Genomic DNA, 23,341 nt, shown 5'->3' with positions numbered 1-23,341 from the left:
TTCTGAGGCCCTCTTTGGTAGGCTCCTGTCCTAATTCCTATTTCCCCCTTCTTCTAACGTCCATCCCATTTGTCTTTCTGAGTAAGGATTGATCATCTTCCCCAGGGTCCTTCTTCTTGCTTAGCTTCTTTAGTGTACAGATTTTAGTATGTTTATCCTATATTATATATCTAATATCCACTTATAAGTGAGTATATACCGTGTGTATCTTTCTGCTTCTGGGATAGCTCACTCAGGATGAGCTTTTCTAGATCCCACCATTTGCCTGCAAATTTCATGATTTCCTTGTTTTTAATTGCTGAGTAGTATTCCATTGTATAAATGTACCAAAATTTCTGTATCCATTCCTTCGTTGAGAGACATCTGGGTTGTTGCCATGTTCTGGCTATTACGAATAAAGCTGCTATGAACATGGTTGAGCAAATGTCTTTATTGTGTACTTGAGCATAGTTTGGATATATGCCTAGGAGTGGTATAGCTGGATCTTGAGGAAGCGCTATTCCTAATTATGTGTGAAGGTGCCAAATTGATTTCCAAAGTGGTTGTACAAGTTTACATTCCCACCAGCAATGGAGGAAGATTCCCCTTTCTCTACATCCTCTCCAGCATACAGTGTGACTTGAGTTTTTGATCTTAGCCATTCTGATTGGTGTAAGGTGAAATCTCAGGGTTGTTTTGATTTTCATTTCCCTGATGACTAAGGACACTGAGCATCTCTTTAAGTATTTCTCTGCCATTCGATATTCTTCTACAGAGAATTCTCTGTTTTTAATTGGAATTTATTGGATTACTTGATTTGTTGCTTTTTAACTTCTCTAGTTCTTTATATATTCTGGATATTAGCCCTCTGTCAGATATAGGGTTGGTGAAGATCCTTTCCCAGTTTGTAGGCTGTCATTTTTCTGATGACAGTGTCCTTTGCTTTACAGAAGCTTTTCACTTTTATGAGGTCCCACTTATTGCTTGTTGATCTTAGAGCCTGTGCTGCTGGTGTTCTGTTCAGGAAGTTGTCTCCTGTGTCAATGAGTTCAATGCTCTTCCCCACTTTTTCTTCTAAGAGATTTAGTGTGTCTGGTTTTATGTTGAGGTCTTTGATCCACTTGGACTTTAGTTTTGTGCAGGGTGATAAATATGGATCTATTTGCATTTTTCTACATGTAGACATCCAATTACACCAGCACCATTTCTTGAAGATACTATCTTTTTTCATTGTATGGTTTTGGCTTTTATCAAAAATCAACTATCCATAGGTATGTGGGTTTATTTCTGGCTCTTCTATTTGATTCCATTGATCCACCATTCTGTTTCTATACAGGTTTTTATTACTATTGCTCTGTAGTACAGCTTGAGATCAGGGATAGGGATACTTTTAGACGATTGGTTGTTGTACAGGATCGTTTTGGCAATTTTGGGTTTTTATTTTGTTTTGTTTTTCCACATGAAGTTGAGAATTTTTCTTTCAAGTTCTGTAAAGAATTGTGTTGGTATTTTGATGGGCATTGCATTGAATCTGTAGATTGCTTTTGGCAGGATGGCCATTTTCAATATGTTAATCCTACCAATCCATGAGCATGGGGGAATCTTTCCATCTTCTGAAATCTTCTTCAATTTCTTTCTTCAGAGACTTGAAGTTTTTTTTAACAGGTCTTTCACTTGCTTGGGTAGAGTCATACCAAGGTACTTTATGCTATTAGTGGCTATTGTGAAGGGTGTTGTTTCCCTAATTTCTTTCTCGGCCCTTTTGTGTTTTGTATACAGGAAGGCTTCTGATTTTTTTTTTGAGTTAATTTTGTATCTAGCCACTTTGCTGAAGGTGTTTATCAGCTGAAGGAGTTCTCTGGTTGAATTTTTGGGGTCATTCATGTATACTATCATATCATCTGCAAATAGTGATACTTTGACTTCTTCCTTTCTGATTTGTGTCCCCTTGATCTCCTTCAATTGTCTTATTGCTCTGGCTAGGACTTCAAGTACTATGTTGAAGAGATATGGAGAGAGTGGGCAGCCTTGCTTTGTCCCTGATTTCAGTGGGATTGATTTAAGTTTCTCTCCGTTTAGTTTGATGTTGGCTATAGGCTTGCTGTATATTGTCTTTACTATGTTTAGGTATGTACCTTGTATCCCTGATCTCTCCAAGACTTTAAACATGAATGGGTGTTAGATTTTGTCAAGTGCTTTTTCGGCATCTAAGGAGATGATGGTGTTGTTTTTCTCCTTCAGTTTGCTTATATGGTGGATTACATTGATGGATTTCCATATATTGAACCACCCATGCATGCCCAGGATGAAGCCTACTTGGTCATGGTGGATGATATCTTTTATATGTTCTTGGCTTCGGTTTGCCAGTATTTTGTTGAGTATTTTTACATTAATGTTCATAAGAGAGATAGGTCTGAAGTTCTCTTTTTTTGGTTGGGTCTTTGTGTGGTTTAGGTATCAAGGTGACTGTGGCTTCATAGAATGAGTTTGGTAATGTTCCTTCTGTTTCTATTTTGTGGAGTAGTTTGAAGAGAATTGGTGTTAGCTCTTCTTTGACAGTCTGGTAGAGTTCTGCGCTGAAACCATCTGGCCCTGGGCTTTTTTTTTGGAAAAGAGGCTTTTGATGACTGCTTCTATTTCTTTGGGGAATATAGAACTATTCAATCTTTCTACTTGATCTTGATTTAATTTTGGTAAATGGAATCTACAAAGAAAATTGTCCATTTCCTTTAGATTTTCAAATTTTGTGGCATATAGGCTTTTTTAGTAAGTCCTAATGATTGTTTGGATTTCCTCAGTATCTGTAGTTATGTCCCCCTTTTCATTTCTGATTTTGCTGATTTGGATAGTTTCTCTCTGCCTTTTAGTTAGTTTGGCTAAGGGTTTGTCTATCTTGTTGATTTTCTCAAAGAACCAGCTCTTGGTTTCCTTGATTCTTTGAATAGTTTTATTTGATTTTAATTTATTGATTTCAGCCGTGAGTTTGATTATTTCCTGCTGTCTACTCCTCTTGGGTCTGTCTGCTTCTTCTTTTTTTTTTCCCTAGGGCTTTCAGGTGGGCCATTAAGTTACTTGTACAAGATGTTTCAAATTTGTCTTTGAAGGCACTTAGTGCTATGAATTTTCCTCTTAGCAGTGCTTTCATTATGTCCTGTAAGTTTGGGTATGTTGTGACTTCATTTTCATTGAATTCTAGGAAGACTTTAATTTCTTTCTTTATTCCCTAATCCAGCTGTCATTGGGTAGGGAATTGTTCAGTTTCCATGTACGTGTAGGCTTTTTGCTATTTCTGTTGTTGTTGAGGTCCAGTTTTAGTCCATGGTGGTCAGATAGAATACAGGGGATTATTTCAATCTTCTTGTATGTGTTGAGGCTTGCTTTGTGACCAACTATATAGTCTATTTTGGAGAAGGTTCCATGAGGTGCTGAAAAGAAGGTATACTCTCTTGAGTTTGGGTGGAAAGTTCTGTAGACATCTATTAGTTCCATTTGATTTAGGACCTCTGTAAGTGCCTTTATTTCCCCATTTAGCTTCTGTCTAGATGATCTGTCCCTTGGTGATAGTGGAGTGTTGAAGTCTCCCACTATTAAGGTTTTTGGATCAATGTACGATTTGAGCTTTAATAATGTTTCATTTATGAATGTAGGCGCTCTTGTATTTGGGGCATAGATGTTCAGAATTGTGATGTCCTCCTGGTGGATTTTTCCTTTGATGAGAATGAAGTGCCCCTCCTCATCTTTTTTGATTAATTTTGGTGGAAAGTCTATTTTATTAGATATTAGGATAGCAACCCCAACTTGTTTTCTGTGTCCATTTGCTTGAAAAACATTTTTCAAGCCCTTTACTCTGAGCTAGTGTTTATTTTTGTTGCAGAGGTTTGTTTCTTGGATGCAGCAGAATGTTGGATCGTATTTCTGCAACCATTCTGTTAGTCTGTGTTTTTTTTTTATTGGCGAGTTGAGTCCATTGATGTTGATAGATAATAGTGACCAATGAATGTTAGTTCCTTTTATTGTGGAGTGGGTGTGTTACTGTGATTCATTGCTTGTTTTCTTTTAATTTTTGTTGTGAAAGTTATCTATATCCTATGTATTCTTGGGTTTAGTTGTTTTTATTGGATTGGAGTTTTTCTTCTAGTATCTTCTGTAGGGCTGGGTTGCTGTGTAGATATTGTTTAAATTTAGTTTTGTCATGGAATATTTTGCTTTCTCCATCTATTTTGATTGAAAGCTTTGCCAGATAGAGTTGTCTGGGTTGGCACTGTGGTCCCTTAAAGTCTGCATGACATTTGCCCAGGCCCTTCTGGCTTTCATAGTTTCTGTTGAGAAGTCTGGTGTGATTCCAATAGGCCTACCTTTATATGTTACTTGGCCTTTTTCCCTGGCTGCCTTTAATGTTTTTTCTTCATTCTGTAGGTTTAGTGTTTCGACTATGATGTGATGTGAAGAGTTTCTTTTCTGGTCTAGTCTATTTGGTGTTCTGTAGGCCTCTTGTATGTTTATGGACATCTTTTTCTTTAAGTTGGGAAAGTTTTCTTCTATGATTTTCTTGAAAATATTTTCCGGACCTTGGAAATTTTGGGCCTGGAATCTTCTTTTTCTTCTATTCCTATTATTCTAAGATTTTGTCTTTTCATGGCGTCCTTGATTTCTTGGATGTTTTGTGTTTGGGACTTTTCCGATTTTACTTTTTCTTTGAGAGATGTATCAATTTCAGCAATTGTATCTTCAGCACCTGAGATTCTCTCTTCCATCTCTTGTATTCTAATTGGTGATGCTTACCTTTGTGGTTCCTGATCTTTTCTCTAAGTTCTCCAGCTCCAGGGTTTTCTCTGTTTGTGTTTTCTTTATTGATTCTAATTCTGTTTTCATGCTTTGCACCATTTACTTCATCTGTTTGAATGTGGATTCCCGTCTTTCCATGATGGCTTCTATGTTTTTGTTCCTTTCCTCTCTATTTGCCACTAATTGTGCCTCTACTTATGCCTTTATTTGTTTGGCTGTATTTACCTGTATTTCTTTGAGAGCTTTGTTCATTTCCTCATTATTCACCTCCATTCGTGTGGCTATTTCTTTGACAGATTTGTTCATTTCCTCTTTATGTGCCTCTAATAACTGGATAAGCATAGCTTTGAAGTCATTTTCTTGTGTTTCCAATTAATTGAAATATCCATCGATTTGGGAGTTGTTGGTGGAGCCATGATGTCCTGATTTTTGTTGGGTGTTTTCTTACGCTGACATCTGGCCATCTGCTTATCTGTAACCTTTATTGTTTGTTCCTGGAGTCTGTACTTCAGACTGAGTCCATCTTTCTCTGGTGTCTGGAGTATCCTTCTGGTGATGAGAGAGGTCCACTGGTTTGAGAGTGTGTGTTGGTGTTTCAGCTGTAGCTAAGGGAGGAAGGTCACCGGCACAGAATCACCATCGCAGGGGAGCAAGCGCGTGCGTGTGCGTGGAAGTGTGTCTTGAAGGACAGAGCGCTAGAGAGTGTAGCTGCTTGGAGTGTGTGGGTGCAGGTGGAGGGAGGTGCTAGCGCTGTCCGCTGGCACAGTTGGCAGGCGTTGTTCGTGGGCACAGTGCGCCTGCTCCTGCCATACTGTCCTTCTGGTATTCAGATCTGTCTGGGCTCCAGGAGTTGTTTGCCTGGACTTCATTGGTAGACCCACAGAGCAGGGGCTTCAGTGTTAAAAATGTGTCCCAAGAATCCCTGTGTTGCTGCAGAACTTGGGGGCTGGTGTTGCTGTCTACTGGGAGTCCAGCCACCATGGCAGAACTATGAAGCCGCTGGAACAGATGCCTTCTGGAAGGCCCTGGGGAGCTGCGGACCTGGTGGGCCTGGTGGAGCCAACGGCTCTGCGCTCTGTGCTAGGAGCTGTGTGCACTGCGGACAGGGTACTGTGCTCTGTAGCAGCCACTGTGGGCCGCCTCCACAGCTTCCACCTCCGCCAAAGAGGGAGAAGGGAGGCCTGTCAAGGGGAAGTGCCATGGGATTGAGTATTCTCTGTCTCAAAGCTCAAGCAGGGGGTTCAGTGCTGTGCTCTGTGCTAGGAGCTGTGGACACTGCGGACTCTGTGCTGCCTCCGCTGCTTCCGCTACCTCCACCCGCTGCCTCAGCCGTTGAGCAGGGAGGCCTGTTTAAGGGGAAGTGCCTGGGAATTGAGTCCCCAGGAGAAGTCTGCAGAGAAGTTCGCAGTTGACCTGAATCCTAATGGTCTCAGCTCAGGGTTTGTCCCCTTTCTTCCAGAAAGCCTCAATGTCAATGTTCTGAGTTCAATTGCCCCTGCACTCACCAATTTCAGAGTTTCAGATCCTCTGCTCCTCAGATACGGTGCGCACTGGTCGCTGCCATCTTGGATCTCCTAATTTAGCCTAAAAGAAATTTTCATTGAGCATATATGATCCCGGTTGCCCTTCTTCTTCATCTTCGCACTCGAAAAAAAGAAGTCATGCCACAGCCCTTGTCAGCCTCTGATTAGAAATCCAGTGAGATTGAAATTGTTCCCTGTAAGTAAGATGTTCCTCTACTTTCAATATTTTATTCTCTGCTTTTCGTTTTCAGAGTTTTTATTATGGTGTATGTTGCCTTGGAATTCCTTGGCTTTTTCCCATTTCCATTTGCCTTAGCCTCTTAAACCTAGATTCGGAGTGCTTTCAAGCCATTATCTCTTTCTTACAGTCCCCTCTGCCTCTTCTCTCCCTGTGGGACAGCAACGGCACAAATGTGGTCTCTCTTTAGGTCCACAGGTCCTTCGGCTCTCATCACTTCTGTGCACTCTGCCTTCTGCCTGTTACGCAGATCGGGTGATTTCTGTTATAGCTTCCAAATCACTGGTTTCTTTGTCTCCTTCATTTTAATCTTGAGTCATCTATATCTTTGAACTTAGGTTATTGAATTTTTATTATTTTTCATCTCGTTTCTTTTCATACATTCTAATTCTTTCTAGAGCTTTTGTTTGTTTTCATTTGTTTTAAGTGTCTTTGTAATTGCTTACAGGGGAATTTTTATGATGGCTGCTTCATTATGTATTGTAGCAGAATGCCACTTGTAGCGATCTTTTTTTTTAAAGCTCTACTTTATTTGGGTTGTTTAGACAGTTACCTCCCTTGTACCAACCAACCTCCCAACCTTAAGTAAGACAGCGAAAAGGTTAGACTCCTTTACTTCTCTAGTTAGGGACAAGGGGTTCTTTAGGGTTTTACCAGTCTCTGTAAACCGCAGATGCAGCTAGCAGGCTCACCCACACCGCTGCATCCCGAAGTGTTTCTCTCCATCTGTCTGCTCCAAACTGCCACACCATCTCTGGTCTCTCTAAACTGCTCCATACCACACACCAACACTGAATGCCACACCAAATACCATTCCAAACGGCACACAGTCTACTTGCTTTCATTTTTATACTGAGTCCTAGACCATGCCCCTCTCTGCAGCAAGTAGAATTCCATTACCAGCTGGCAAAGATCATGCCCCACATGTGACAATTAACAGATGTGGACAAACTTTAGCTTAACTAAAATTTTGAGCTTAAAACAAAAGCATATTTACATAACATACAAAGAAACCAAAACTTCCGTTACGATGTATGACTGTTTTAATGTTCGTATGTGATTTTTTGGTTGTTCGTGTGCGGTACTGACCTAAACTTCCCCTCGTAATGTTTTTCTTACATTTTTATTTAGCAGAGACATAAAATGTTTCATATTAATGGGCAATGTTATGTTTTGATACATACATGAATTGCATAACAGTTAAACCAAGCTGAACATACTTGTCTCTCCAAACACTTCTCACTTCTATATGATAGGAACTTTGAAAATACTTTCTTCTAGACTTTCGGCATCTCTGGAATATTGTCACCCACCGTCACTATACTGTTTGAAATACCACACCAAAGCCCCTCGTCCTTATCGAACTCTGTGCTGGCTAATTTCCCAGCAACTTGACACAGGCTAGAATTATTTGGGAAAAGGAACTCTCAACTGAGAAAATGCCTTCATAAGATTTGCCTGTGGGCAAGTCTGTGTGGCATTGTTTTAATTGGTGGTTTATGTGGATGGACGCAAACCATTGCAGTAGTGCCACCCCCTGAGCAGCTGGACCTGGGAGATATAAAAAATCAGGCTGAGCAAGCCTTAAGGAGCAAGCTAGTAAGCAGCGTCCCTCTTTGGCCTCGCATCAGTTCCTGTCTCCAGGTTTCCGCTTAGGGATCCTGTTATTATTTCCCTGGATAATAGCCCACCAGAAATTAGCTGAAATAAACTCTTGCCTCCCAAGTTGCTTTTGATCAGAGTGTTCATCTAAGTCATAAGTCACGGCGATTCAGCAGCACTGAGTAATATCTCCGTCTTTTCCTTGCTCTCTCCCACCTTTGTTAACTGCTGCACTGCTCTCAACCTCTATGGAACTGCCCTATCTAAGGATCCCTTATGTGGTGAGCATCATCTGCTAGCTCTTGTGGAACCTCTGTTTTCATGATTTAGGTTCCCATTGATAGGGCTTAACAATGGTGACATCATTTTGTCTCAGTCCATCAATGAGTTGCTTACCAGGCTCTAGTGGGTTTTCCGTTCCTCCAATGGACACATCGCAGGCAGAGAAAGAACCTACCATGAAAGTCTTCTGAATTTTGCAGTTCTGCACCAGGATGCAGTAGACAGCATGCTCCTTCCACACCCTTATTTGGAAATGCTTTGCCTGTAGCCAATCAGGGCCTGACCAGCTATGCTCAGGCTAGCCCTTATCCTACTCCCTGTAAAGCTCACTTCTGTAATTCGCCAGGGCTGCATTCTTTTCTTATCCTGAGAGCAGCCCAACAGACTAAATAACAGCCTGCTCAGCGCCCAGCTAGTTCCCCTGCTTTATTTTCTGCCATCAACAAATAGGATACGAAGCTGTGTTCCTTTCATCCACATCCTTGCCAGACTTTTTAGTCTTTTTGCTAATAGCTATTCTTTCTGGGGTGAGAGGAAGATCCGGGGCTTCCTTTAAGTGCCCCCTCCTGCATGTTAGTTTCATCCTCATCTCCATCATGTCTATAAGACCCCTCCTGCAAACCTGGGCCTTTCATACACATTCTAGGTAAGAAAATAGTGGTGAAGGGGATGTTTTCTCTTAAATCTATCAGGTCACATGACAGCCATGTGGAAGACAAAGAAAGTGACTAGGGCTAGGATTAGTGTTCTTATTTAGACATACTTAGACTGAATACTTAGCACGATAAGTACTGTACTCAGTCCAGTCCATTAATAAATATCCTGTCCTTTGTTGGCTACCTAAATATGGCTGACAACTGAGATACATTTAGAACTGACTGTCCAAAATTAAACTTTTAAACTGGTGGACAAGTGGATTCAAGACACCCTCGGATGACGCAGAGGTGGACATTAGAGCACAAAGTGAGCAATGGAACAGAGGAGTACAGAGGTCAAAGAAAGAACTTGTAGGCTCATAATGAGGTCAGCGGACACTGTGCTGCGCTGGACAGCATAACGGAACCGTCACAGAGAGACTCGCTAGAAGCCGGGGGATCAAAGAGTGGGTTAGACTGGGCCAGATACAACAAATTCCTTGTGTGGCAAATTTTGACACTCTGAAATTCTTGCTACTTCTAAAAAGATGCCTGAAAGGATTCTGTATAGCCCAAGTAGACGGTGGGAAAACTGAGTCCTCCGGGTGAGGCTGAGTTGCACTCCGCTCTTTTAAGTTTTGTTTTACGTCAGTCAGTTCTTTCAAAGACTGATGCTACAGAACTGACAGGAAAGAAGGCTGTGTTGAAGATCTTGGGATGGAAGAAGACTCACTTCTTTGTATTTACCTAACCATTTAAATAAATAATTTTCTCCCTTTGAAGAATAACGATAGGGTTTTTCTCCCCTAGGATGTCAGACTTGGGCTATCTGCAAAGGGTAGCTGAGTTTGCTGCCAGTCAGCAGGAAAGATGTGATTGAGAGTTGTTGTCTATAGATTAATTAATTTCAAAAATGATCTTTATGGTGTTATTCACCATATCAGTTCCCCCACGTCATTTTAACTTTTAGTCATATTTTTAATAGCTATCCAATAAAACAGTCCATCATTTGCAATTATATTAATTATCTTGTACATAAACTTGAGAATCTGGCTAATTAAAGGAGTTTTCATTTTAAGAGACAAATTTTCTTCTCTAATCTTCCTGCCTATTAGATCTAATTTTCCTCTAGGCATTTTGCATAACATAGCCTGACCTTCTAAAAAAGTCATTGCCCTGTCATAGATTTGGCTTTGGAGTCAGTAATCCCTGAAGTGTCACAGAATGGGTACAGGAAATGCAGGGAGTAAGCAGACAGAGCCATGTGACGTAGAAGCTGAACCCATAGCATCCAGCAAATGGCTCAGCCTCTCTCTCTGGAAGAAGTAACTTTGCCCCGCTTCCATTTACAGGACCCTTTGCTTCAGCTCAGAAGACACCCCAGGTTCCAGAAGAAGTTGGGACGCCTCACAAGAAACGGAAAACAAAGGTATTCGTCTAAGCATAGAAGAAAGCTGGTCTGTGTGCAGTCTGTGTGAGAGCTTGTGTAATAGATACATCATATAGTTGCTGCTCTCATGCTGGAATAAACTTTATTCCAGCACCTTTTAGGGATCATTTTATCTTACTGTGGTTATTCTTATTCTTTGTGGTGCTATGGATCAAATTCAGGGCCTCCCACATGATAGGCAAGAGCTTACCACTGAACTCCACAGTCAACTCCTGCTTTTAAAAGATGAATGCAGAAGTCAACTCTGCCAAGACACTGTAGGTGGGGCTAAAATAGGAGACTTTGAGATTTGCAAGTGAGTGATCTGCATATGCTAGCCGCTGGTTGGAGGCCAGGACTCTGGGCTACAGTAACTCTTGCTTTACATCTGTGTCTACATCAGGTATGTTATTGAGAAGTTTTTCCATATCCCCTTTGTCTTTAAGCATTAGAAAAGACAAGTGTCCCGAGTTTGCACAGAAAACCATGATGGGGAAGAGGAAGGAATTCTCTATTCTTTGACAACAATTAGTCCCTCACAGTACAGCGTAACTCAACCACCTGAAATGTCCCCAGTTTAAAGGGTCTGGGCTTTTTTATAGGTTGCCTTCTCATTTTAAGGACCACTCATAGACTTCAGATTATTAAAACTTTTCTTCGCTGAAAGGAGACATCTGGCAGTACTTTTTCTGATATACCTTGTGTACTCATGTTTTTAGCTGCTGTCATGGAAAAAAGAAAGAGGACTTGAAAGCAAGTCCAGGGAAATTAACCCCACGGTTCCAGTCTCTACCTGCCCTCCCAGTCTCTCAGTGCCCAAACACCCTCAAGAGGTGTTAGGTGCCTTTTCAACACTGGCGGGCCATTTTCCCTTCAGAGATGGCCAGGATGCTTATGGAACAGCATGTCATGGGACACCCCAGTTGCCATGGCAAATATTTGTGTTTCATGAAAAACGAGGGTTAAAAAACAAAATCGATGCAAATGGCCAAATCCCAAGACAGACAGGCCTTCAGGCGGGTGCTTGGCCTGCACCATTATTGTTTCAAATTCAGCTGTTTAACAGGCTGTGAGGAGGCATGGCTAGTGTGCAGACTGTGAATGGGCCCAGGCGCTGTCTAGATTCTCACTCCAAGTGAATACTCAGCCCTCTGTTTTGTAGAGAACAAATCTACAGGAATACACCTATCATACTAAGTTTTTAGACAGTAAGCAGCTTGCCTCAAAAAAATTTAAATGATAATATATTTTCTAAGTGCTGATTAGCCCTGGCATTATTTTCTTCTGTTGACTTGCAAGGGTTTCCCCTACTGCTAAAGCAGTAATATTTAAAGGCCGTGGCTTCAGACAGTAACCTGGGCACAGCCGTTAAAGGGAAAGAGAAAGGCACAGAGTGCTGAGCTCCAGACTGAGCTGTTGCAGACCTTCTGCCAGGCTCCAGCCCAGGTATGATGCTGCAGTTAGCAACCCCCCCCCCCTTTTTTTTTTTTTTACAAATACCTCTCAAAGTGTTGTTCCCTGGAAGTGGAACTCAGCATCTAATTATAGCTGTGTATGTAAATACTGACTTTCTCAAACCCTTTCCTCACAGCAGAATGGAGCTTGGCGTGCACAGCATGGCTGTGTGGGGTAGGAAAGGTCCTTCTAACGATTAGCTCCGCTTGTGCTGGGAAGGAGCAGGTGGGCCCAGCAGGGGCTAGGAAGAAAGGGTGGGGGTGAACAGCACTCTGAGCCTTCTATTTGGTTTATAAAACTGCCCATGAGAGTCATTTTGATTTAAACTGTGTCTCATTCTTCATTGTAGGAGAAAGGCAAAAGGTCAAGAGGACAACTCCATAAGGTCTGTAATTTGTGTGACTAGTTGGAATTTGGAATCTGTCACCTGATGTCCCTTCCTTTTGCTTCAGGGCAAAAGTATGGAAGGCTGCTTGATATCTGGAGTTGGCAACAAAAGTTCTTTTGGTTTCCTTTGTCAAAGAAATTAAACCATGAGTTGTTAATAATAATAATAATAATAATAATAATAATAATAATAATAATAATAGTAATAACAATTGTGGTTCACTTAAAGTGAAAAACATTTGTTTGTCTCTGTCAGGACTGAATCATGTAACTGTCTTCAGTCTAAACACATGTATTCTCATCCTCAAAATGAAGCTGAATTGTGTATGTCTTTAGCATTAAAGATTTTCATTATTTAAAAGTATATTTACATGGAAGCAAGATGTTAAAATGAATGCAGTAGTTTCTTGGCATGTCCTTACATGTATACATGTGTATACTTGTGCTTCCATATACAACATACACAAACATGTTTGTGAATGTATATATACACATAATGCATTTATAAAGTAGGCTAAGGAACCAGAATTTAAAGTTAAGCTGGTAAACTAAGGCAGGTGGGGTGAAGGTGGGGGTGGGAATGAACCATCCCCACAGAATGGCAAGCACACTCCAGTAAGTTCTAAGTAAGGTCTATGGCCTCAGGCCGTGTGTTAGCAGGAAACCCTGCCCATGAACACGCTGGGCTCCCGGGCACCCTGGACAACCTCCTTTCAAGGGAAGAGCCCCCTTCTACCCTGTCCCCGCAGGGCAGTGAGCTGGATTTACAACAGTGATTGCAGACAGCCCTTCTGACCTAGACATGTTGCTGCAGATAATTGATCAGTGCAAGCAGATCCTTCGTCTCATTCCCGTGACTTCTCACGGCATAGAAACTGTGAACTCGACTCTGTACCTCAAAAAGAGAAGATGCTTAAAGAACCCGGCTTTATTTATTGGGATGGCTTAGGAAGCATGGATGGGGCTTCAGCATGTCCTGCACATGTAACATGATTCACCTCCCATGCCCACGGAGCCTGGTGATGACAGAGTACATCTGTGCTGTTACACAGATGCTAGCCAGAGGCAAAGGCCGTATCAGGCTTATAGGTCAGGCACTCTTTGCTAAGGACCCGTCCTCTGGTCACACCCTTAGTGTAACCCCAGCGCTGGCCTGCACTGAGGGCCTGCTCTCCCGTGGGCTCTCTTTCCAAGAGCTTCCTCCCTCGCTGTCACATCTCTAGGTGGTGGGTGCTATTATTATTCCTATATGACTAGGAGGAATTAGACAAAGAGAGGTAAGCTATCCACGGTAACTGATAGAGCCGGTACAGGAAAGTGGATTGTATGACTTCCAGATGGCCAAAGCATTAGAAAGCTGCAGAGTCCAATCATTCCCAATGATGATCCCTCTAAAATGCATCATCTCCTCTCCAGTGTACTTCATGCTTTCTCGCCCCACTGCCGTACGCTTAGGTGATGAGTTTGTCTTTGTGTCCTTCCCTGTCAGACAGCAGTTTTCACCTCTGCTGTCATGTCTGCTTTTATCAGCTTCAATCTAGGTAGCTTGTTCTGCCTTGTAGATTAATTAAGCAGATAGCCAAATATTGCTGGGTGTGATGAGGCACGTCTGTAATCCCCACACTAGGAGAGCTGGGGTAAGGATTCTTTGTTTCTTAATCACTTTTATGCTGTTAGCTTCTTTAGTGTCTCCCCACTATATTCTTGTGGTCTTCTCTGTGGAAACTCTTTTATGGGTGAGTTGGCTATACCATCTTAATTAGACAACCTGTGCAGCGTTGAACATGTCACTCCTTGATCTGTTCTCATTTCCATATGCATGTATGTACATGTGTGTATGCATATACATATATACATATATGCACGTGTGTGTGTGTGTACTATCAAAGGCCAGGCAGGTTTGCATCTCTGCCCCTCTGCCTGGCTTTCTGTCTCTCTGTCTGCCAGCCTGTCTCTCTATCTCTGTCTCCCTGCCTCTCTGTCTGTCTGTCTCCCCATCTATGTCTTGCTGTTTCTCTGTCTATCTGCCTCTCTGTTTATCTCTCTGCCTCTCTCTCATAATGCTTTATTTAATAAAGAAGTGTGTGGGGAGAGATCCCCAAATAGGAGACTGCAGAATCTTTTAGAAGCAGTCTTAATTTTCCCTAATAAATTGCCCGTCCCACCTAAGCATTTTGGCATTAAACTTTCAAAGTAAACTTAGTTCTGTGCTTTTATTTGAAAGCATTTTTTTCATGTAAAAATTAAATTATGAGAAAAGAATCTTACTTGTATAATCATGTCCACATTGCCTACCAGATCTACTTGTTGCATGTAAATGATTTTATTTATATATGTATATTTATTTATAGACATCAGAAAAGAGGTGAACTTACTAGCAATCCATAAAGTAATATTTCTTTTTTATCTATTTACCTTTTAATGGTTACTCATGAAAAAAAATACAGAAAGGAGAAACTGCCAAGAATGAGACAATATGGTGCTATCATAATCCTTTTGCAGTATTTAAGTCTTGTTGTGTTTCTGTGTTCCCATCATACTATACTGTCTTTAACTTAGATTTTATTTTAATACTTTAACACAAGCTTATACAACTGTTGCTAAAAACTCACTATGTAATATTCTGTAATTAAAGATTTTTAATTTTATAATTTTTAATTTAATTTTTATAAATTTTAATTTAATTTTTAATTTTATAATTTTAATATCTGTTATCATGTTTTTCAACATTAAATTATAAATGTCAACCATCTTACCTGATCACAGGTGCTATAAAACCCAGCCCAAGTAGCTCTGAAGTTGAAATTAAATGTTCACATACAGTGAATCCTCACTGACTTTTTACTGCGCATCAAACAGTAGACCACAATGGCAGCAAACACATAAGTGAATGAAACAAACACAATTCTTGTCCTATTGAGACTTCCTCTTACTGAGGAAAGCAAATGACAGACATCTGCTGTAATGTCCTAGAATGATCCATGCTCAGGGAAATAAGGCAGAATACTCACATAGTCACTGAGAACGCTCCCAAGCAGAGCATTGTAAGAATCTGTAAGAATCCTGTAAATGTTCTTCAGTGACCAGCACTTCCCTACACACATCTTCTCCTCAGGAAAAGTGGGAAGCAAGCTTTGCGTGGGTAGTGATGGCGGGCCTTTGCAAGCCTGAGTTTTTCCTGGATCTACAGAGAGAATGTGACTTTGCTCAGGGACCTGGGAAAGAAGCTGCTTTGATCCCAGCTTGTCCTGCTTCCTGAGCATATCCCCAGCAGGCTCAACTCATCCATCATAATTGTCCCAAGTGGTCCTTAACTGTCCATATTTTCTCAGAGAGTATTTGAAGGGTATCAAAAAAGATGAGATCAATGCTGTAGTGAAGTAAAATGTGCCTCTGGAAAAGGGAATTTCACATTTGACTGAAAACAGTCCCCATCTATTTAAAATGCCTCCTTGGCCCTGCTCTGTTTGCTCTTTCATATGGATTTGATGGACTGGGTGTTTTTGTTCCATGAGAGCTCACCTAGGCATGGGGACTTTTCAGAATGTGTTTCAGAGTTGAGGAAGACCTATTTGAATATGGCACCTTTCAAAGAAATTGCTGAAATTATTCTAGGAACCCGCTGTTTGCAAATGTGCCAATTCTCTGACATAACATGTTGTCTAGTGGTCTTCACACTCAGGCCCTCTCTCCTTGATGTATCTTTGCTCATGCAGCTCTCTTTCTCCTTTTATTCCCTTTGTAAGGGTTGTGCACGCTGACAGTCTCATCTTAGGTAGCTTCCGGATTTTACAGTCTGATGTCTGTCTTGCTCAGTCACACACCTCCTCAGAATTCTAGAATGTTACTCTTTTGGGGTTTTCTCAGTCCTGCACAGCAGGTAGTATGGGTAATTTGTCATTTTGGTTAGGAAGTTGCTACAAATAAATTTTGGTATTAAAAAAATGGAAATGAAGAATCTACCAGGTCTATTTCATAGTCAGACAGCGAGCACTGAGGTTGCTCTGAGATTTCATGGTTTTACTGTCTCCAGGAATTTGTTTAAAAAGATAATATTAGGTTGAGGATGTGACTCAGGCACAGTGCTTGCCTGCCTGCATAGTTCCCTGGGTTGGTCCCCTGTGCAACATAAAAACAGGCATGGTGACAAACGCCTGAAACCTCAGCACTCAAAAGATGGTGACAGCAGGACCAGAAGAAGTTCAGGGTTACCTTCAGATACACAACAAGTTCGAGACCACTGTCCCAAACAAAAATATAAGAAAAATGTAAAAAGCCAATACAAGTAGAGGGGTGACACGTTATGTCAGAGAGGCAGCAAGTCGAAAGAATCTACTAAGTGGTTCTTAATGGAAAGTTGAGTCTTACAGAGGAAGTAACTTTCAGAGACAGACCACAGAGGGAGGCCGTATAGACCAGATTCCAGGTCTTCTGGCTTCAGATCACCATCTTCCCACCATAGCACATAATGTCCTTTTCTGTATTCATGAGGGTTAATTTAACAAAATGCTCTCTAGCCCAGCAAATAAGAAATATCAGGTCAAGAATGACAGGTTGGTTCAGACAGAAGATGTGGTAGAAGGTTGAACAAGGAGTGAGCAGAGATCAGGAAGAATCCACACACAGGATGCAAACACTGGGCTATGAGAACGTGGAGGTATGGGAGTAGGAACAATATAGAGGAAGGTATGGAAGAGCGAGATGAGCCACAGGACATAAAGAGGAGCCAGAAGAGACAATGAAAAGATGGTGAGGGCAAACAGCACGGAGGAATTCTTCCCAGTTCTGTAGGTACTGGGGGTGTTTACGACTGTGCTTATTTTTTATCATAGCAAAAACACTGTCCTAGGAGCTCCACAAAGCAGAGTGATGACCTTACACAAGTCACTTACCTTCTCTGGGCCCCAGTTTCCCCGTCTACATGATAACCGCTGCAGCAAGGTGAGGCCCTGGGATGGGACTTGGTGGACCTCTCCTTTTCACCGACCGCAAAATCCAGGTCCACACTGGGAAGTGCCTCGTCTGCAGTAAACATCAGCAGCAGAGCTTGGGGCTGAACCCAGGATAGTGGGCGTCAGAGCCAAATCTTGTTTTGCTAGGTTCAATAATCTATTGAGCAAGAGGCAAAGCTAATGTCTTTCAAGATCCCTTATGTTTTAAAATTCAGACTGTGCTTATGCTATGTCCCAAAACCCAGTTAAGTCAGAAGCTCTCTTCTACATGTTAGGTCTTTTAACAGTTGTTGCTCACTGAGGCTCTCATCTTTGTTTATACGAAGATTGACATGTTGAGGACCTTCACTAGAAATAAAAAACAAGGGCAGACAAATGACATCTTTGGTCTTTTGGGAATAATAAAGACTTATCTTTGAGTGAAACTCTTTCTATCCCTCAATCTAAACTCTCACTTCGAACTCTAATTCTCTGGAAGAACATCCCCTCTTCACAGGGCAGTTACCTAGACCATTCGTAATGGATGCATTTTGATGACTGGGAAGCCAAACATTGGTTTCTGCAGTGTCTCCTCTCAGGCAGTGGAAAGATAATCAGTCTGTAAAAATACCTCTACATCAGATTTCCCAGGTATCCCATGATTCACCACCAGGAGATCACACTTGTAAATAGTAGATCAATTCAATACTATGTCCATCCATTTCATATATATGAAAATGGAAATTTTTAATAAGAAATTCATCTTAATGGTGCATGCTTATAATCTTTAAAAATGTTATGCATATGCGTGTTTAATGTTATGTGCATGAGCTTGCATGTATGTCTGATACCTGCAGACGTCAGAAAACAGAGTTGGATCCCCTGGACCTGGAATTACAGATAGGGAGTCACTCTGTGGGGGCGGAGAATTGAACTGAGATCTAAATTTTAGATTCCTTTAGAATCTAAACGAACAGCCAGTGATCTTAACCACTAAGCTTACCCACTCCAGCCCTGTGTGCTTGAAATCTTATGCATCAAGAGGCGGAGGCAGGAGGGTTAAGTTTGAGAGCAGCCTGGGCTGTATGGTGAAACCCTGTCTTAATACAACAGCAACAATAATAGAAAAGAAATGACCTAGGTTTGCAGTGTAGTCCAGCATGCATACAGTCCTGAGTTTGATCCCTGGTACAAAAGAAAAATCAACTTAGAAGTAAGTTCTTTCCTAAATGTGTTCTTTGCATCTTTGCAAATGTTCTTCCCGTACTCCACTTGCAGTACTGGGCTTATTTATCTCTATGGCTTCACATTGGATCTTACACACATTGTCCTCATCTTTCCTCTCCTTTGCTTTAGATTTAGAATTTCCCCTAAATAACTGCTCCAGAAACTCTGAAAGTTACCTAATTAGTGATTACACTTTGCAAATGAAAAAGAGCATTTCCCAGCTAGTTGACTCAGTCAGTTAGAGCAGGAGGCTAATAAGTAGGCCACAGCTGCAGGTCTGAGCTGGGCAGGGGCAAGGTGGTGGTGGTTAGCTAGAGTGTAGGCATTTCACGAAGGGACAGGTATAGCTCTGGTCCCAAGAAAGAAGAGGGTGAGGGATGCAGATGTCTCCACACAGCGCTCCGGAAGGAAAACCCTGCTGAGGGACACCACACTGAGAGAGCAGCTCCTTGTAAACAAGAGGAAGAAGAAATGGAGGGCTGGGGACACCAACAAATGAGACTAGACAGGTTTGTGGAGATGAAGGAAGAACAGAAGGAGGCAGCACCTGAAGCACGGCGTGACCTTTAATCAGAGCTCTCATTCCTGGCAGGCTGCGGAGCCTCCATGTCTTCACCTGCTCGATGCAGCTCACAATGCTGATACACTGCTTTAATTTGGAAAGCCTTTCTCTTGAGAGGCATGGCTTTTCTTGCTCTAAGTCTGAAGTGCTCCCGTGTGTGGCATTCTCCGTGACAGATGTACTACAGCTATGCTTTAGCTGACTGCAAACCCACAGCTGCCTGGCACCTGAGTGGTCTATTTGATGTCCAGGAGCATGTTTCCTTAGACAGCAGCTATCTCATCCAAGAAGGCAAAAAGTGTGATCCTTTTATTCTAAAACAACCCCTGTTAAAATCTACAACTCCAGGTCATCCAAGGTGATTCTGTCAGAAGGTCTAGTCTACGTTTGTTGATGCACATAGATTTCCCTAGGCCCAGCCTGTGGAGAGGCATTGGTTGAAAGAGATGAGGGAGGCCTTTCCCTTCTGAACCCCTGGCTCAGACTGTTCTGTGTCATTCTTCACTCACCATTCTCTGTAAGAATAAGGGATTTTGAAAATATCTGAACATCTTTAAGGGGACAGAGTTCTCTGGCAAATCACCCATCCATAGCCTTTGCTTCTTACAGAAATCTGAGTCTTCGTGACTGCATCAAACATGTGACTAGCAAAACCAGCCAGCTCCATACATGGCCATCTGTGGCCATGCTGCGTGTCTGTTCTCACTGATGGAGCCCTGCCAGTCTTCTGTGAATGCTAACCTTCCACCTTCAGAACCCAGCCTTGCAGGAAGGCAGAAGTGTAGCCTGTGCTCTTGGGGAATGTGTGCCACCTCCTTGTCAAAGTCTCTCTTGCCCATTCAAAAAGAAGAAATTGACACCTACTTGTAAAACAATTTACATTCTTTTGATGTTTGTCTTGATTAGATCAGAAAGAGATAATCTCGGCAAGAAGACTTTCCAGGGCTCGGATTGGATGCCTTATCACAGTTGTTCAGTTAAAAGTATGCAAAAGCTCATTGCTGTCTGGTGTTGGTGTCTGAAAGCTAAAGGAGTGTTCCCACCTTGACTTAGTACTTAGTGTTCTCATCTGAGATGAAAGTCTATGATTCTCCTTAGAACCCGAGAAAGGAATTTGATGTTTTCTATTTCACTGTCTGTGTTTGGTTACTGTGTCTTTAGTATAACTATATATACTTATACATATATATATACTTATAAATATATTCATACTAAAGATACACAGAAATATGGTCTTCTTTTTTTATCTTAGACTCTAAGATTTAAAGGTTTTCTGCCTTGTACTTATTGATTACTCACAGTTAACAGTTACTTGAGCCAAAGCATGCTAGCTAATCTGGCAGTGCTGTGGCACAGTAGTTATTGATAAATTTACCATTTTTCCCTTTGAATTTTAGGAAAGGTCTTAAAATTGCTGAGAATAATATAACACATAGGTGTCTTCAATGGATATGTTGAAGAGAACTGACCCTTTAAATCCCCGAGTAAGCAGAAAGAGTCATCATTCTTTGTGTGGGTGAAGACTCTCCTCCTCACCTTCTTTTTCCCTTCCTCCCTAGTTTCCTAGGCCATCGGGAACTTCTGAATCTTGGTGCAGAATATCTGTTTTCCTCATGCAACAGTGCAGCAAGTAATTGAAATGCAGTGGGTTTTTTGTTTTTGTTTTATTTTTTGTTGTGGTTTTTTTTCAAGTTTTTTCTTTAATTTTTATTAATTACATTTTATCCACCCTGCATCTCCCCATAAGCCCCTCCCTCCTCCTCTCCCAGGACCCCCTTCCCTCCCCCCCTCACGCATGCCCCTCCCCAAGTCCACCAATAGGGAAGGATAGGGAAGGCCCTCCTCCCCTTCCCTCCAATCCCAGTCCACCAGATCACATCAGGAGTGGCCATACTGTCATCCTTCTTGGCCCTCCCCTCAGGGGAGGTTATCAAAGAGCAGGCCAACCAGACTATGCCAGAGGCAGTCCCTCCTCCCTTCACCATGTAACCCACTTAGACACTAAACTGCCATGGACCGACCACATCTGCGCAGGGGCCCTAGGCCATCTCTATGCCTGGTACTTGGTTGGGGTATGAGTCTCTGGGAAGACCCCTGTGTTCAAATTTTCTGGTTCTGTTGCTCTCCTTGTGGAGTTCCTGTCCTCTCCAGATCCTATTTCCCACTTCTTACATAAGTTCCATGCACTCCGCCCGACCATCGGCCATAAGTCTCAGCGTCCACCCGGATAGTCCGCATGGCAGAGCCCCCCCGAGGCCCTCCCCAGCAGGCCCCTAGGCTGTTTCCTGCCTTCTTCTTCTTCTGATGTCCTTCCTCTTTGCCCTTTGGGATGTGGATTGAGCATTCTAGTCAGAGTCCTCCCTCTAGATCAGTTTCTCTATGTACAGATTTTAGTGGGTTTATCCTATATTATATGTCTATATGAGTGAGTATATACCGTGTGTGTCCTTCTGCTTCTGGGGCAGCTCACTCAGGATGATTCTTTCCAGGTCCCACCATTTACCTGCAAATTTCATGATTTCCTTGTTTTTCATTGCTGAGTAATATTCCATTGTGTAGATGTACCACAGTTTCTGCATCCATTCTTCAGTTGAGGGGCATCTGGGCTGTTTCCAGCTTCTGGCTATTACAAATAAAGCTGCTACAAACATGGTTGAGCAAGTGTCCTTGTTGTGTACTTGAGCCTCTTTTGGATATATGCCTAGGAGTGGTATAGCTGGATCTTGAGGAAGCGCTATTCCTAGTTGTCTGATTGCGCCAGATTGATTTCCAGAGTGGTTGTACAAGTTTACATTCCCCCCAGCAGTGGAGGAAGGTTCCCCTTTCTCCACAACCTCTCCAGCATGTGTTGTCACTTGAGGTTTTGATCTTGGCTATTCTGTTGTTTTTAATATAGAAAAATACTTTTAAAAAATATCACCCACCATCCCACCTCTAGACATTTACACATAAAATAGTATAATTTCTCTATTTTTAGGGTTGATGACAAGTTAAAAACAATCAGCAACATAGTTTTCTAAGAATATGGGTATATAGAAAGATAGAATATTATTATTATATATAGCAATTATATATTACATATAATGATAAAGATATATTTGATACAGGATCTCTCACCTAAGTTGTGCATGCTGTGTTTGAAGTCATTCTGTAGCTTATCTGTATTATTCTATATATAATAATAAGGATATGTATATAATATGGTATATGTATATATGATACATGTGATATATGCATATATTTATTACCTATATTTAAATTTATAAAATGGCTCAAGGAAATAGATCATTATCTATTATAAACAGATGGTATATATCATCAAATATATTATATCTAATATATAAAGATATACATCTTTATTATATATGTAGAACTACTTTTATAATAGTTTAATAGCTTCTTCTGATCTCTAAGATATCCCCCAGGAATGAGTTTTAATGGCATTACTTTGACATCCTGATGTACATGTGTAAAATTGCTCCTCGCAGCCATTCCTTCCCATCGCTGATTGGTAACTGATGAAGTGTTAGTATGTATGTGTTGATCACACTTTTTCAGAGATCATGGGATACTTCACCTCTGGCAAACTTTCTTTCCCCAGGTCATAAAAATTGCTACACCGACTAAGAGTATAAAATCATTGTGGGATTATGACTTTTTTATTTATGATGGCACCATAGACAAGGCAGCCCCAGACTTCCTAGCATTCCAGGCATGCTGTAGCTTAGCCTGGGGAAGTATTGTTTCTATCCTGAAACAAATTGAGAAGTTTCTCAAGGACTATGCAATACCAGAAGCCAAAGTAAAAGGAAAGAATTTGGTGTCTCTGCTTCCAGAATTTGAGCTGAAGAATAAACTTAGCAGAAATGATATTCTGTTAGTGTTGGAGAACCCACATCACATCCTAAACCTGATAAACCTTCCAGGACAGAAGTTTAAGGGCCCAGATGGAATGACAGCAGCTGCCATCAAGATCCAATCCATATGGAAATGTTATAGGGCCAAAAAATCCTTCATTTCTTATCGCCGGAAGAAGTGGGCCTCAGGTGTGATCTCCCTTGCCTGGCTCTTACATTGCCACAAGGCAAGAATAAGGAAGATACTGAAGGAATCTCGTCAGCGACACCTGGACAATTTCCGCATCCGCGCCAAGGTACAGCAGGCTGCCAGCTGCTAAGGCAGACCTCTTGTTCTAAGCTGTTCTTGCTTGAACAGCTGTAAAAACTTGTCTCTTTGTCTCTCTTTTCGTCCCAGCTACCCTCCCACCCAGCACCCTGCATCTATGACTCTCCTCTGAACATATGTA

General features: G+C 41.6%; 1 protein-coding gene across 1 annotated transcript in view; it reads left to right on the top strand.

The window, feature by feature from the left end:
* Nucleotides 1-23,341, top strand: part of Iqch (IQ motif containing H) — a 190,510-nt gene that overhangs the window by 69,881 nt on the left and 97,288 nt on the right. The window contains exons 8-9 of the mRNA XM_055596756.1: nt 5,701-5,871; nt 22,637-23,188. Coding sequence (XP_055452731.1) covers nt 5,701-5,871; nt 22,637-23,188 — 723 coding nt within the window. The remainder of the gene's footprint in view (nt 1-5,700; nt 5,872-22,636; nt 23,189-23,341) is intronic.

The sequence above is a fragment of the Psammomys obesus genome, unplaced genomic scaffold (genome assembly GCF_907164565.1).
Source record: "Psammomys obesus unplaced genomic scaffold, mPsaObe1.curated_primary_1811, whole genome shotgun sequence".
NCBI lineage: Eukaryota > Metazoa > Chordata > Mammalia > Rodentia > Muridae > Psammomys > Psammomys obesus.
This window is presented reverse-complemented; position numbering and strand designations above follow the sequence as displayed.